This window comes from Cariama cristata, unplaced genomic scaffold (genome assembly GCF_000690535.1).
Source record: "Cariama cristata isolate BGI_N322 unplaced genomic scaffold, ASM69053v1 scaffold8496, whole genome shotgun sequence".
Lineage (NCBI taxonomy): Eukaryota > Metazoa > Chordata > Aves > Cariamiformes > Cariamidae > Cariama > Cariama cristata.
This window is the reverse complement of record NW_009620348.1, coordinates 44,670-61,060: the sequence shown is the minus strand read 5'-3', so window position 1 is coordinate 61,060 and position 16,391 is coordinate 44,670. Positions and strand designations below refer to the sequence as shown.

Genomic DNA, 16,391 nt, shown 5'->3' with positions numbered 1-16,391 from the left:
ATTCTTGGATATATTTGCTGTTCTATGAAGTATAGGCAAAGTCTTTGACTTTATGTGAAATGGGGCAGTGGTATCTTGGTTGAACTTAAAGAATTTATGTAAAACAGCTCAGGGTCTTGTCAGTGGAAGACAATGACAGCATGGAATGAGCAATACTTTTCCTTCAGAGATATTGAGAAACGTGCTACCTGTTTATGTATGCTAATTGTAATGTGTTTGAAACTTGTGTTACTGCTTTAGCCAGGTGCTTTTTCGTCTGACAAATATGCAGCAAAAGCTGAGAACAAGTGATGAAACCAGTGTTTCAGTGTGTGTGATGTTCTCCTGCAGAAGAATCAGGGAGCTGATACCCTCAAGTGAACAATCAAAGATGGAGATTTCACTGTTCGTGTTAATATGCTAATGAGCAGATAGATGATTGTGAGGTCCTTGCCAGCTCGTCAAATATCAGTTGTATCTCATGAAACACATTGACTTTGTAGTGCTGATTAATGTGTGGGATAGCTGAGAGAAGTTCCAGAAAAACAGCTTTTCCGACAGTGCAGAGGTACTAGACAAAGCAGTGGAACTTCCATGCTGTTTCAGCATCACATTCCTTGAGACTTTGAATAAATTACAAGTTTATAATACACTCAGAGTCTATTTAGCCTTGTTTTTTCTTCCAGATAATGAGTTTTCCTTCTCACTACATTGTTTTACTTGTCCTTGCCCCTCAGTTTAGAAAGAACCACTTTGAGAATAAATACAGATTTTTCTTCCTCCTGTGGAGGTTAGGACTGTGACTTTCAGTGCCTGCCCCATCAAGTCTTTAAGGCTTTTTGGTATGGGTTAATGTTAATATTAGTCCTTTATTCTTTTTTTAATAGAGAATTTTCATCTCAATACAACCGTATTTCGCAAGTAAGACAAAATGAATCTTCCGTGTGATGTTGCACTTTGTCCAATTGTGCTGCCATTAGAAGGAAGTTCCGGATGGTTAGGATAGATTTTCTGTATGCTGAAAAAAGCTGGTGAAAATCAGGATTGAGAGATATGGAAGGAAATTCCCTGAAATCTCACTTCAAAAAAAATTATATCTGGGTTAAAAAAAGAAATATTACTTCTGATTCCTCTTTGCTTAACTATCCATGCACACTTCACAACTTTCCAGTGCTTTTGTTGCTTGCTTTACATATGAGGCTGAACAATTGAGAATAAACCAGGTGTATGGTTGCATCAAAAACAGGGAACAAGCAAGTTCTGTAGCACGCATTTAACAACCATTCTTCACATGTATAGGTTTATTGTGCTTCTTTAGAGCAACAAGCGTGGGCAAAAGAATAGGAGCACAGAAGAGAAGAAACATGATGACAAAAATATTCATTATTCAAACTGTTTGATGTGAGCCTAAAACTTTCACTGTGAAGAAAGAATCATTCCTTAGTCAGAAAGGTAGCAATAGACTACAGACTTCAAATTTTTTTTGAGTTTAAAAAGCTGTCATGAATTGAAGCTATGTAGGTGACTTGTTATAAGCTGCATTGTGACAAAGTGAAACTTGTGTCTGTCATTAAAGTATCAAAAAATGCTGCTTTAGACTTTAAGGCTCCTTCAATATTTGGAGTGTGAACAGGCAGTATTACAGTTTACCAAGCTTACAGCTACAGTCCTATGGTCTCTGCAATTCCTGAATTCACAGCATGATGGTATTGTAATTAAATGCTGATTTTTGGATGGGTATAATTTATAAAACTCTAGGCAGCAGAGGCACAATGAACACTTAACAGTCAAGTTTCTGTGAACATTGTTTGATTTGCTGACAGATGTTTGGAGTTGCTGTGAAGGGAGGAAAACTCACATCAAGTCAAAGAGAAATTGCAACAACCTGTGGTGTAGAGGATGAGCTGACAGTTACTCTGCAAACCATGTGTGAGACAGACTTCTTGGAAGTGGGGAAAAAACGATGGCAATCTCTAAAGTAGAACCGAAGCACCCTGCCCTATCAGCTTTACAGTTTGCATTCACTTTACTGTAGATGTAGAAAAGTTTTTCAACATGAAGCAGAGCGGTGCTGTTTTTTAAAGCCGATGTTTCTTGGGTATAGCAGTTTCTGCTTCAGGGGAGCTTGGAAAGTTTCAAGGTGTTCTAACTCTCCACTTCTCAGGGTTAGGGGAAGAAGTCCAGATCTTTGAGTTTGAGCCATCCTTCATTTTTGAGGCAGTTTCATCTTGTTCTTAGGAGTTTGCAGTTGACACAAATGCATGACTGGACTTCGAAAATGTGCTTATGAATCAGTGCTTGGCAACAATGACAGAACATCCTTTGTGTTTTGAGTAAGGATGTTGCTTGTACTCTGGAAAAGAATCTGTCTGCTTCAGGTAAGATCCAGTGTAACTTGTAGTCCAGGCTAGAATTGCAGTGTTTCAACAAAGTTATAATTGAAACATAAGTTACTCAGAATTGATGTGGAAACAAATTTGGTCAGTATTTCGGAGGGGAGCAGACAAGTCGTATCAGGTAGTTATAAACAGGAAGTTATTCATGCTACCCCTTTCTCATGACTAGTTAAGTGTGTAATCAAACAATGAATTACAGTAGCGAGCAGTTTTATGTTGTAGTTGTCACTGTTTTGGTGCTTCACTAGCTGACAAGTAGGAAAACTATCATTTCACTGAAATGATTTGTCTGAAAAAAAGTCATTGAAGGTGGGAAAAACAGGGGCAGGAAAAATAAAGAACAATTTTAAATCCGATTTGATTTATAATGCAGTGAACTTATTCAGTATTATGTGATGCCTAGGTTTAATTTGAGGGAGAATGCTAGTCTTTTGGTTGGAAAAGAAGGGGTCTTCTAATCTTTAGAAGGTGATGATGAAATACTGACAGAAACGATGCCCGTGGGCTGTGGTGGTGTAATGATGAGTGTAGAGTACTCGCTATTAAAGCAAATGAGGTAAGGTTAGTTCCTAATGCAGAGGAAGTCATCAGACCATCTCAGTGTGGGCCAGGAAGGTGAGGCTGGTAAGCTTGGTGCTCTAGCATGTTTCTCCGGGTCTGCTATGGGGCAGGACTGATTCCAGGACTGAGTTATTGTACTTTGGCTACTCCATTTTCATGAGTTGGTGTCATGCTCTGTAGTGAACCTCTTTTGTGTAAGGTTCTGCCTACAGAAAAGAAGGAAAACTAGTTTTCTTCTGCCATAATTTCTGTGGCAGAAAATAGTAATCTGAGACCATTTTTGAGAGCTTGGGCTGTGTTCTGAAAATGGGACTATGAAAAACTTGTCTCTTGGGGCAAGAGCTTGGATGGGTGTGTAGATATACACACTCCGGTAATCTGTAAGGGCAGATACTGAGATGATTTTGCTGATACAAAACGCTTCAGAGAACTGACTTAAAACCGTCTACAGATGGTTACATGAGTGAAGACACCCCAAATAAAACCACATTCTTTCTACACTCCTAGGAAAGAGACCAAAGCAGTCCTTCTATTCCTAACTTTCATTTTGTCATTTGCCTCAATTGAGTCTACTACACAGGTGTTTGTTCATACAGGTGTGTTGATGTAGGGGTGTGATTCTTGACTGACATGTCTGACTTGACAGTGAAAGCCTTGGTGTGGTTGTAGTTAAACAAGTGAAACAACTTTTTTTAATTTTTTAAATTATTTTGCAAACTACATTGGTCAGAAGGCCTGGAGTAAACTTACGGCAAAGGAGAAGTTTTGCCAATAAAGTTGTCCCTATTCAGGATATATTAAAACTGTTTTAATAGACTAGCACTACAAGGAAGCCAGCATTGATACCAAAGGGTTAAATAATTCAGCTAAATTAACAGAAAAGCAGGCACATTCATTAGTCTGGCATCTGAAGGTTGGGAACTTCAAGAAGAAGAACGAATGACAGAAGAAGGGACACCATTATCTAAGTCAGTAGGCAAGAATGTGGACAGAGGCCTCCAAGAGAGGGAGTCCTAGACATGAAGGGAGCCAAGCTGATAAAGCGTTACAACCCACAGACATCAACAGTAAATTGGCTGAGAGCAGGACAGAGGTAATTGTGGTGGTGGGAGATCGCGACCTCCAGCTCAAATGGCCCCCCCGAAAGAGGGCAAAACCCTGCTTGGGGAGCATGCGTAGTTAATACAGAGGCTTCATTAGTGCTTACTGAGAATGCGTACTAATTTACATTAGAAGCGAGAAACTTATAACCAATCCTAAGCATGAATAACAAAGAATATGTAGTGTGTTATGAACATGCAAATGTTTTATTGTATATAATATGTCTCTTCATTTTACTCAGTGTGCATACTGGGAGGAGCAATCCCCCATACACCCGTCACTGCAGTAAACCAATGTTGACGTTCTAAACTATCATTTGGTTTAGAGAGTTTTCTTGGTTATGATTTTCTGTAACAGCATCAAACCCTAAACAGAACTGCTTTTAATAATGAAGCAGTAGGACTAATTTTGCTGTTTGTGAGAGAATTGTTTTCACCAGTAACAGATGGTTTAAAAAAAAAAATAATCAAAAGTACCTGCACAACTTGTACTTCCTTTGGTATCCCATAAAATCCATAGATTTAAAATTGGTATCAGCTGTAGTACTGCAGTGGTAGTGAACTGATCACCACCTGGAATAAGCAGTGTTGTATGGAACTGAATTGTGTTCAGGTGAAACAATGAAATGACAGAATGAGAAGCTTACTTAAAACTGATGTTTTGACAGGGACATAACTGTAAAGGATGAGGTTAGAGGCCGTAGCAGTGAAATTGTCTGTAAAACAAGTTCAATGAAGTAGGAATTTAACCAGGTATGATACCACTGGCTTTTGTTTGGAGTTCTGAAAAGTTTAATGAACTTAATTCTATGTTTAGTATTTCAATACTTGGTTTTAAGGTACAATCACGGAAGTAAAAGTGCATCTTTTAAGCTATTTGTGTATTCTCAAGCTATCGCTGTTTTAATGAATTTTCTCCCTTTGGCTTACTGTTCTAATACCTCTATATAAATTGTAAGATCCTACTGCGTAATTGTTGCTGGGAGCTCTGGTAAGCCATCCCACCATTGAAATGGCTTTAAAGAAGACTTTCTTCATCACTTTTCCTTTTGTTAACCCATGCTATGAAAATGTAGTAATTAAACCAAGTATTTTACTAATACACAAGTTGAATCATGTCAGCTTGAAATTTGACCTCAGCGAAGTCTTAATTTGGACATTTTGTGTGCAGATTTCACTGGATTTCCAGATAATGTCAATTATACTTCACTTAAAGTCAAATAGGTGTGCTTTAACCTAAGCAGAGCTTGTGTTAATGTCCATTGATAACAAGAATTTATAATTTTTAAATGGTTTTCACTGCTCAAAGTGTTCACTTGCACTGCTGGGCCAAAATGAGCATTTATGGTTTTCAATGAGTGTTGAAACTTAGAACCAGTATGTGCTTGGAAGTAGTTATGAAGCTGAATATAAAATTTCTTTAGATTCCTAGCTAGCAATTAAGACTGAAATTAATTTTTTTTGTTGGAAATGAGATTCATTTAAATTCATCAAAAATTACTCAAATTTCAGAAGCCTTTGTGAGGTGGTTGTAATGTTGTGATTCTCAGTGTTGAAAAACCAGGCTTTTCTATCAAGGAATGAACTTATGTAGTTTTCGTAGATGTGGTTGTGTTTTAGGCATGATTTTCAAGATTATTTGCAAACTGAGAGGGAAACTTTCAGGGCAACTGTGAATGTGTCTAGAGTTTTGGGAGGACTGTATGATGATCAGCACTTTCTTGAAAATTTGAAATATAAGTTTTTTAAGACTTACTATAATCTTTTCTTAGTTGGGTAAACCAATTCCTCCTTTTACTCCTTCGTACTCAGTGTCAACAGGATTAAGCTTAGTGATAATGTGCAACTTGGTCTATATTGTAAGCATTTCTTATATATTGGAGGAAGAGCTTGTGGGAAGGCTTATCAGATCAGTTGAAATAGTTGGAAAGGTAGCAATACTTCTTGGGTGGTCTTCAGAGTTTGGATCCACTTGGTTGTTAATCAGATATATGCTTGAAAATGATGGATGGAATTGATTTGATGAGTTTATTCTGATGCATAGGTACTTTCACCTGTATAATTTCCAGGAGACCATTTGATGCATTTGAATGAAGTATAGTTATATTATGGAGTCCATGTATGTAGGTCTGTGGATGTTTGCATTTGTAGAGGTACTTGCGAGGTGTATACTGAAATGCAGAGTGGACTTGCACCATTCTCACCCTGGTAGAACCCTTGGCAGTGTACACAGCTGAGCTTGTGGAACAACCATTCCATTAATCTGGGGTTCCTCTGTCACCATTTTGTTCTTGGGTGCCTTCCAGAAAACTAACTGTGCGGTAATTTGTATACTAGAAGTTTGTGTTGACCTGAAGCCCCTAATTTTGTAAAGTGAAGCATATATTTTCAGGATGCAGCTGGCATGGTTATGAGAATAATAAAATCAAAGAAATATTTATCAAGATGAATGTAAAGGCCGCCTTCTGTAGGGCCAGCAGTACTTTGACTGCATAGAAGGTCTGTGGGATCTATGTAGGACAAAGACCTGGAGGCAGTAGCTCTGTGGTGCATTGAGTGGTGTACACTGGTGTAGGGGCTTGCAACTTACTGGGGCAGTAGACTCTGAAACTTGGGGCATGCCTCTGGATGTGAAGAGGGAACTGATTGGGAAGAGCAGTCAAAAACCATGGTTTCCCAGCACCCAGCTTCAAGTGGAAGGATGATGCACAGATTATCTTACTTGTTTCACCAGCTCTATGAAATCTGTAAACGGTAGTCATAACTGATCAGCAGTGTCCAGAACCATGTTTTTCTTGCATATGTTCTTACTCAGAAAGGAGCAAAGTGTCTTCAGGTAATACTCCAAGATGGTGTTAAGTGTGGACTTCATACTGTTTCCAGCCCCTGTCCCATCAGTGCACAAAATGCTGATTGTAGTTGCTGATAGAACACACTCACTGGGGGCTTTAGAAAAGCGGAGGGAGCTTCTTTTTGCGGGAAGTACCAGACCTGATTTTACAGAATGGATCAAAGTAAATGAGTAAGCACAATGCATGCATGGGTAATGTACGGTGGGACTGAATTGCAGTCCTCACTGTCTGTCATCTTTGGTGTTCTCATTGATACTTTAACTCTTCTGTGGTGCACCAGTTACTCGCTTTTGCTTGTGCTCCCTGCAGCTGGGATCTTGGTTTTGCTGGTTTTGTGTATGATTCCCGTTCACATGCCAGAAGCAAAGGCAATGTCCAGGAGCCTGTCATTTTATTTATTTCATGTTGTGGATGCTGCTGGGGAAGTAACAAGATGTGTGGACAGTACCGTTCAGCAGTCTTCGAGATCACTGTGAAGGTCAATGGCCATGTAAAACTTTTGAGAGTACTTCTTGAAAAGCCTTGAATTTGATTGAACTGCACAAAGCAAATAGTGTATTCACTTCAACCTTATCTTAATATTCCTCTTCCTCAGAGGAGATATTGAGTACTAAGGTGACTGTACTGATTTGGATTCTGTATCTTTTAAAAACAAAAAGTGCCTTGTCAACTTGTTCCTTGTTTGTGGTGGTTCATTCTTTAGTTATCTTATTCTCTTAGCCTTTTTGACCAGTAAAATTTTGTAGTTCACTGATGTTTTCTGTGCTTATTGTCCACATTATTGCTAGAGAGAGCATCGCTATGTAGTTCAATGAAAATAGAATTTATATTAAAGGAATGGAAAGGCAAATCGTTGATGTTTGTCACTTTGGCTGTTACTCTACTACGGATACTCTGGAATAGACAAGAGAGCGTATATGCAATGGCACTGTTAGTGTAACCATGAGGATGAAGAAGAAAGGAAGTGATACTAGGATCTTTAAAACGGAATAAACTGTACAAATATGTACTTTTGATACAGTTAGATTATTAACATAATTACCAATTAAGGAAACTTAACAGACCTGTAACTCTTTCTCAGTCTTTTTTACTTTGTAGAAATTTGCACAATGTTCTTGAGCAAATTGGCAGTGTTTGAAAGAGGTATTCTGAAAAAAGGAGTTGGAAGGAAAATAATGTTGTATGGAATGACAAAGTTCAGTTTAGTAACGGCATCACCCGTGTTGGAAGTGTGTGCTTCAGTGCTTGAAAATGCTTTCTACTTTTAATATGAAGCCTGAAGCATGGCAGTTTTCCTAAAAGTATGAGGAGATGTATATTTATTTCCCTTGGTTATTGCTGTTTACATAGGAAGCCTAACAGTGTCAAACCAAGGAGTAGTTTAATTAAAATCCTTACATAATATTGACTGTACTGAATCTTGGTTTTATAAGGACCTGCATTAAAAAAAAAAAATTGCTTCATAGGAAATCTGCATATGCAGACTGACAAAATACAGGGAGGTAACAAAGTCAGTGTGCTTCTGACGTGTAAAAGAAAGGAAGAGAATATTTTAGGTCTTGTATGTGAGTTACCTGTACTCTTTGCAAGCCACTGAAAAATACATGTACTTCTTACTTGGATTCAGATACTTTTCTGAATGTATTAGCTGTGTTAGACTAAAAAAGAATGATGTGCCTGAATGTTGAAATTAAAATTGACTTAATGTGCCTTCTTCTTTAGGTGGTTTTGCTTTTGTCTATGAAGCTCAAGATCTTGGAAGTGGCAAAGATTATGCTTTAAAGGTAAAATGAATTTGCTTCACTAAAGATTTATAAGATCTGTCTTTTTGTTTGATGCTGTAGCATGACAGTTTATCCTTGATGTATACCACTGAACAAGTCATTTGGAAAAATCCAGAATGATGAAGTGGTACACTGTAGCACACTGTACCTGTGTTTAGAATGGTGATTCCTGTTAGGACCCTGCGCTTTATACTTAAATGCCAAAGATGGGAGTTGGTCTGTTAGGTACTACTGCTGTTTGTCTTCGTTTGGTCTAGACGTTCATGACCTTGCCCCAAGCATTTTGTTGCATGAGTAAAAAGAATCTTTTGTAGTTACGTGAAGTGGGGTATAAGAGTATTTTCACTCCGCAGAAGCAGATTTAGCCTGCCAGTTAGCCTCCCTTTGTACATCCAGAATAAGTTGCATCAGTATTAAAAATAATGCTCCACACTTGGACTCATTGATCAAACATTCAGCCTGGCATTTCCAGAGACACTCCTCTGGATTCTTGTTTTCTGAAGACTTATAATAATCATGTAACAGCTGAAAAACTGTAGTATGGAAAGAATGGTAAAGTGAAGTAATTTACTTTGTCATATTTTGCTGCAAAAAAAATCATGTCACTTGTGTTCTCCACAAAATGGCTTCATTTTTGGAGTAGGGGTGTTCTGTGGCTGTATCAGTATGGAGACATCTGTCTTGGAGAGAAAGTGAAAAGGGTAGTAGTATGAGAGGTGAGAGAGGTAAGATGACATTACACCACCAGTAATTACTTGGCCTGTTTTTTTTCTTTTCATACCACATCCTACAGTAACAAAACATGTGACCAAACCGAGATAGTGTGTGTTCAAAATGTCATCTAGAAGTAGCCCCGTTTAAAAATAACAGATAAAAAGTGAGCTGTTACTGTAGTTCCTCTGTTTTATAAAACTGGTACTTTTGTAGCAAATGCCCAGATTGATTCTAATCAAAAGTTGACTCCAAATCTAAGGGATATTGGAAATAGTAGTGCTTGATTCTGCTGCTGATTACTCGGATACCATTGAAGAAGTTGGGCTACATGATTTGGAGAAGATGTGGTTGGAGTGGGTTCAAGGGTTGTTCCTAAAGATTTGATGCAGAAGGTGAATCTTTCCTTGTTGGTGCACAATGCTGTAACCAGGGGACTGTAGTGTTTTATACGACAGGAAACTGTCAGAGCAGTTACTTTACAACTGTCAAAGGTTGCAACTGCTCAGTTATCACTAAATCTGAACAGTACAGGTAGCTGAAGAACTGGTTGTTTTCTGTTACATTTATGGCAGTATGTCCAAATGTACAATAAGCTTACTTTGTTTGCTGTCCTGTGACAGTTACTTAGATTTTTTCCTTCATGTTCTGGAAAAAAAGCTTGTCTGCCCTGTTTTTGTATAAGTTTTAGTAACTGTATCTTTCCAATTACTCTGTTTTCTAACAGCGATTGTTGTCTAATGAAGAAGAAAAGAACAAAGCCATCATTCAGGAAGTTTGTTTTATGGTATCCTTTTCTGGAATGTATTTTAATGTTTTGATTCAACTGCTTGTTGTAAGACATTCTGAAAAATGGAGGACTGCTCTACAGATTCAGTGCTTTCCATGCCATGTGCTGCTTAAGAGGACTGACGTTCTGAGGAAGGTCTGGGTTCCTGGTTTGTCATGAATCTAACACCAAGATCCAGCAAGTTCAGTTCTTCAAAAATTGCAGGAATTTAAGGTCTGCAGCTGACTTTTGTAAGTAGTGTAGAATTTGTCATGTACTTTGTCTAGCAAGAACTGGCTATTTGGGCTTTCTTGCAGTCTTGTGACCGTGGTCAAGAGACCTTTTGACTATTCAGGTGATACTTAGATCTTAAGTATAATTCCCTCACATGCACTGGATTTATTGCCTGTCTGACTATTCAAAACTTTGCTTTTACTCTCAATGTTTCTTAATTTCGACTTCAGATGTGTCTGGCTTTAAAAAGTAATATTAAATATTAAGGAAGGAATTTCAGTAGAATACATGCATCAGAACGAAGAAGCAGATGTTTCTCAGTGTCATTGCAGTCCTTTTTGTCTTCAGTGATGTTAGATGGTAAGGGTATAAGGTAATCTCAGAGTGTTTTCAGTCCTTGGCTTTAGTAAACTCAATATTCACTCCCCAGCATTTGCTCTAAGACCCTCAGTTTGTTTCAAGACTCACTGAGTAGCTGTGGTATGCTGCTGTTTTGTTTTCAACTCTTGAGTTACCAGCCAAATCCACTGATCTTAATTTAAGCTAGTCAAATATTCCTTTTTATGGTTACTGAAATGTTTGGCAAAATCTTACAGTAAACACCATTCACCAGAAGTACACTTGCAAAGAGTGAACTACCATAGCACTATACGTTTTCTAGCTTCTCTGATTATATCTTGCCAGGAGTAAAGAACTGAATGTTCTTTGGATGTTGGTCCTGCACTTTGGTCACAATAACCCCATGCAACGCTACAGACTTCGGGACGAGTGGCTGGAAAGCTTCCCGACAGAGAAAGACCTGGGGGTGTTGGTCGACAACCGGCTGAACATGAGCCGGCAGTGTGCCCAGGTAGCCAAGAAGGCCAACAGCATCCTGGCTAGTATCAGAAATAGCATGGCCAGCAGGACTAGGGCAGTGATCATCCCTTTGTACTTAGGGCTGGTGAGACCACACCTCGAATACTGTGTTCAGTTTTGGGCCCCTCACTACAAGAAGGACATTGAGGTGCTGGAGCGTGTCCAGAGAAGAGCGACAAAGCTGGTAAGGGGCCTGGAGAAAAAGTCTTACAAGGAGCGGCTGAGGGAGCTGGGGTTGTTTAGTCTGGAGAAAAGGAGGCTGAGGGGAGACCTTGTCGCCCTCTACAACTATCTGAAAGGAGGTTGTAGCGAGGTGGGGGTTGGTCTCTTCTCCCAAGTAACCAGGGATAGGACAAGAGGAAATGATCTCAAGTTGCCCCAGGGGAGGTTCAGGCTGGACATTAGAAAGAACTTCTTCACTGTTAGAGTTGTTAGGCATTGGAACGGGCTCCCCAGGGAGGTGGTGGAGTCACCATCCCTGGAGGTGTTCAAAAAACGTTTAGATGTGGTGCTTCAAGACATGGTTTAGTGGGCATGGTGGCATCAGGTATACGGTTGGACTTGATAATCTTTGAGGTCTCTTCCAACCATAATGGTTCTATGATTCTATGTTCTTTCACAGCTCAGGCTCATTAAAGCGTATGTACAACGTGAACGCAGGTTGACTGTTGCTAGCTTTCCGACATGTAACTGTGAAATGAAATTAATTCTTGCAGCTCTGGTTGTGAAGAGATGCATAAGATATAAAATACTGCTTTGGATTAATTCTAATTTGGTGGACCCAACTTGCCCTTTTTTTAAATAGCTTTGTTCTGCTGACCATGTCTTCGCTTTTTTTCTTTTCAGACTTGGTGAATGCATCTTGTAAATAGTGTGTGGTTGTCTCATAGGCATGTGTCTCGGTATATGACCAAGGTGATGTCCATCAGGGACAACACAGACAGGCGTAATGCAATGTAACTTCCACTGGCAGGAACTGAGATCACTTGCATTTTACTCCTCTTTACATAGTTCAAAAATTATAACCTTGAATTTTTGATCTGGAAGTGAAACATGACAAAGATTTTAGTGTCAGGAATTATTGCTAATCATAGGAGGGTAAGTTCCTTGGTCTTTTGGAGCATTTATTTGTTTTGAACTTTGTTTTAATTAATGTAACAGTACTTGCTTTGGAAAGACAGGTGTTGGTACAGTAGCCCTTTTTTGATCAGCCTGCTAGAGAAGCAGCTGATAATTAAAAAATCTCTCTGGTTCTTCTGGTAATGCCTTGCAGTCGTTGTCAAAAGGCAAAAAGAAGTAACTAGACCTGTTATGAAGTCCAGTTTCCTCAGAGCCTTAATTGCAAGTGTTTTTTTAATGTTTTATTTTTACTTGTTACTGCGTTGCCTTCAGTGGCTTCCCTTGAAGCCTGTTTTTTTTCAGCTGAGGCATGGATTTCCCTATTGTGCTTAGTATTTTAATTGTAGCTGTAATGCTTTCTGTGGTTTTAAGCTAACGTTTCAAATGACGTATCTGTGAACTGCTATATACAATAGTATCAATAAACTTGACAGTTGTCTTCCTTGAACATATTATCTCCAGAAAAAACTTTCAGGTCATCCCAACATTGTCCAGTTCTGCTCTGCTGCATCTATAGGAAAAGAAGAATCAGACACGGGACAGGGAGAGTTTCTTCTACTTACAGAACTGTGTAAAGGTAAACTTTGTTTCTTTTCCCAACAGTGCACGTTGCTTCTGACAGCTGTTTTGCACAGGTTGCTTCACAGCTTAGGAGCTTTAAAAGCCTCTTAAGATAGCATAGTTTAGTGGAGCTAGAGTGCAACCTCATCTTTTGCAGGATAAATACCATGTTCTTTGAGACTACAGTTCAACCTCATCTTGAATATGGGGTAATCATTAAGTTCTTTGTGTTTGAGACTAGTCAGAGGAAGGAAGAGGAGGAATAGTTCCTTAGAGCACCATTTCCTTTAGTCCTGCATTCAGTGTGGATTTGCTATTTTCAGAATATCTGTCTAATATTACAACTCAAGACTGTGAATCTTCCTTGATGAGAAGAATGTTTGTATATTCATGCCAAGCTTTCAGAGTTTGTGGCATTCTGTGTGTGCTTATGTGAATTTCTCTGATTTCCTGCAGGACAGCTGGTGGAATTTTTAAAGAAAGTAGAATCCAAAGGACCTATCTCCTGTGACACGCTTTTGAAGATCTTTTATCAGACCTGCAGAGCAGTGCAGCATATGCATAAGCAGAAGCCTCCTATTATCCATCGAGATTTAAAGGTGTGTGACAATATTTAAGTAAAGGCTGAATTTTTAAACAGCAAAGGAGCCTGTCTGGCTGAATCAGTTCAAGACTGTTGGTCAACTGAAAAGTAATATATCATGGTTTACTGGTTAAGTTAGACTTTAAATAGTTTATTTTTGATAAAATAGCCAGTTATTCTGATTTGCACTTTTGCAGTGAGCAGGTTTTCTAAATAGAAGAGGTAAAGTTTTTTGAAGAAGACAGGGTAATGTTGGATTCTCTTTGAAGGATTACATAGCCTTTGAGAAACTGTAGTAAGCTGTTAGCTTAGAACTAACAACTTGAGTTGCATTTTAGGGCTTGTTTTTAACTTGAATTTTAAAATTTGGTAGACATAATTCATGATAGATATTGTTTCTTAATTTTTTTATTCTGTTAGCCTTACCAAGATGCTATAGGGTTATGCTGCAGAAAGTGTTGTCCCCTTAGAAACTTTGGAGATTTAAAAGGGCTTCATCTATGTTTGAATTCTGCATTTTGAAGGCAGGAGTTCATCTTTACATGTATGCTATATCTTAGATGAATGATCCCTAATCGTCAGTGAGATTCTGCTGTACTACAAATACATTTGAACCTAGTGGAAGGAGGTGGTCTTCATAAACATAAACAAAATAAGAGAAAGAAGGTTCCTATCCTGCTTGATGTGATATCAGCTGAATATAAAAAAAGGAAAATTTGTTCCTCCTTAAGTAAGCGTGTACTTGATTACTTTGGGGAAAGGAAAATGAAACCACTTTTTAAAAGTAAATGTGTGCTAAGTGTTTGCAACGCTATTGTTGAAAGTTTTGATGTTAGGCACTAGTATAGCCCCTTAATATCAAAATAGTTTTGATGATGGAGCACTCCTTGTTTTTTTTTTTGTCTCTCAGTACCATTGAGCAGGCTTCTACGTCATGCAAAACATTTTAACCAAGCTAGGATAGAATTTTATTGGTGTTACTTTCTAGAATAAAATATTTCATTCTTCACTGACAGTTCTATACACCATCCCCTAGAAAAGCTTGTAGAAAAGGTGCATCTCTTCTCTGAAAAAGGGGTAAAAAACTGTTTACAAATTCTTACATAGCCAGCTCTATAGAAGTTGAGCTAATGCTGTAATCCAAGGTCTGTTTTTCTTGTCAAGTAACATAAGTTCCTGGCAGAGAGAAAATACGGAAGAAGGCAGGAACCTGTTTTCATTTTGGTTTCCTGTTACAGGGGTTGCAAAGCAAGATTAAATGATAGTTGTGCTGCAATAAGTAGAGACCTTACTATAATCCAGAGCCAAGTAGGGATCATTTAAGTGTGCTACCCTGGCCATAAGGCTGAACTAAGGTCAACAGCATAAAAAACTGTAGGTCAAAGTTTTGAGACAACTTCAAATGAGATGTGAGATACTAGTGTAGCTTTTGAGTAGGGGTGTAGTAGACTGGAGTCCTAACAGGTTTTTCTCAATTATTTTGACTAAAAGTGTGAGGATTCATGAACTTGTACAGTGCAGCATAAAAACAAGTTCACCTTTGTAGTGGTGGCTGTTTCTGTCCTCCTGTGGTTTCCTTCTCTTGATTGCCAGGGTAGTGCGTTCTTTGTTCCTGCACGCCTTTGGACAAAGTTCACACTTACGATGTGTGTGCACAGCACTGTAAGAACCCAGCTAGTTACAGAGTTGTAAAAATTCTAAGCTAATTAGAGGGCAATTTGTAAAATATCAGTGCTTCTCTGATATTGTCTGAATATGATCTTTTCAGGATTTGCCATGCAGTGCAAGCTAGTCTGCGTAACAGGTTGTAGAGCTTGTTAAAATCTGAATAAGCAGCTGGAATGTTTTGCATTATTAGCAACCTTTACCAACGCACAAGAACTAGAACGTATATGCACAGAATCTTGATCTCTTGTCTTTCCTATGACTATTTTTAGTGTATAAATTTAATTTGATTTGAGTGCCCAGCCTTCTTATTGTACATGGGGATAAGCAAAGGTTATCCAACAGGGAAGGGAATTCAGATTGCTCATTGAAATTGATACTCTAACCACATCATTAACAGAGCTTATGTCTTCCTGCAGGGTAGTCAAAATTAATTTTGTGGTGGAAGAAGTTGGAAGCAGCATGTGTAAGGGAGGCTAAAAGGATGTTCTGAAAAGTGCAAGTTTTACAGAAGGAAGTCGAGAGATGTTGTGATTTGAAAGGGAAGACAAACCTAGTTATCTGAAGTGTGGTGTTGTAATGTTGCTAATATGCCTCTTAAATTTTACACATTTTCCTGACATCACACAGAGATACAAATTTTCTTTTTCAGCCCTTTTGTGGTTATGACACCACAACAGTTCTGCCCAATACCTTCTTTTACCCTCCCCTTAAGTTTCTTCTGCAATTCACTTAGCAATCCAGGAAGGTATGATTTTGTGAAGTAGAAAAAGGGAGGGATGACGGTGAACTCTTCAGGCAGCACATAGTCCTCAACTAGCTGATTTCTGTGTCTGCACAGGGTCACGGCTGCCTCTTTCTGTGTGGCCCCCAGCAGCCTGCTTCTCTACTAGTACCTTCCTGTTTTGTGTCTACAGCAGTCCTAACCTCCACTCCCATGCAGTTAAGCTAACAGTGTTCAGTTTTATGCATGAAAACATTTGGATTCTGAGATACTGCATCTGCAAGTGGTCCTCTGAAAAATTGACCTCCTCTTAGGCACTAATGAATTTTTTTTCCCTGGGGTTTATTTCCTGCTCTCTTGAATGTTTCCTGCTCATAGCATGTTTGGTGCTTCCTTTTAAAAGTTGGCTGTATTGCTATCATATACATCTACAGTACTGTCTGAAATATTTGAGCTCCTGTAAACAACAATGTGGGCTAAAGTGAGTTTTTGTAT

At 38.7% G+C, this 16,391-nt stretch overlaps 1 protein-coding gene across 1 annotated transcript in view; it reads left to right on the top strand.

Annotated features, from left to right (window-relative positions):
* Positions 1–8,614: 8,614 nt before the first annotated feature.
* GAK (cyclin G associated kinase) overlaps positions 8,615–16,391 on the top strand; it is a gene marked incomplete at its 3' end in the record, with an annotated part of 45,565 nt that continues 37,788 nt past the window's right edge. Inside the window, exons 1-4 of the mRNA XM_009701594.1 lie at positions 8,615–8,672; positions 10,111–10,170; positions 12,826–12,940; positions 13,381–13,523. Coding sequence (XP_009699896.1) covers positions 10,168–10,170; positions 12,826–12,940; positions 13,381–13,523 — 261 coding nt within the window. The remainder of the gene's footprint in view (positions 8,673–10,110; positions 10,171–12,825; positions 12,941–13,380; positions 13,524–16,391) is intronic.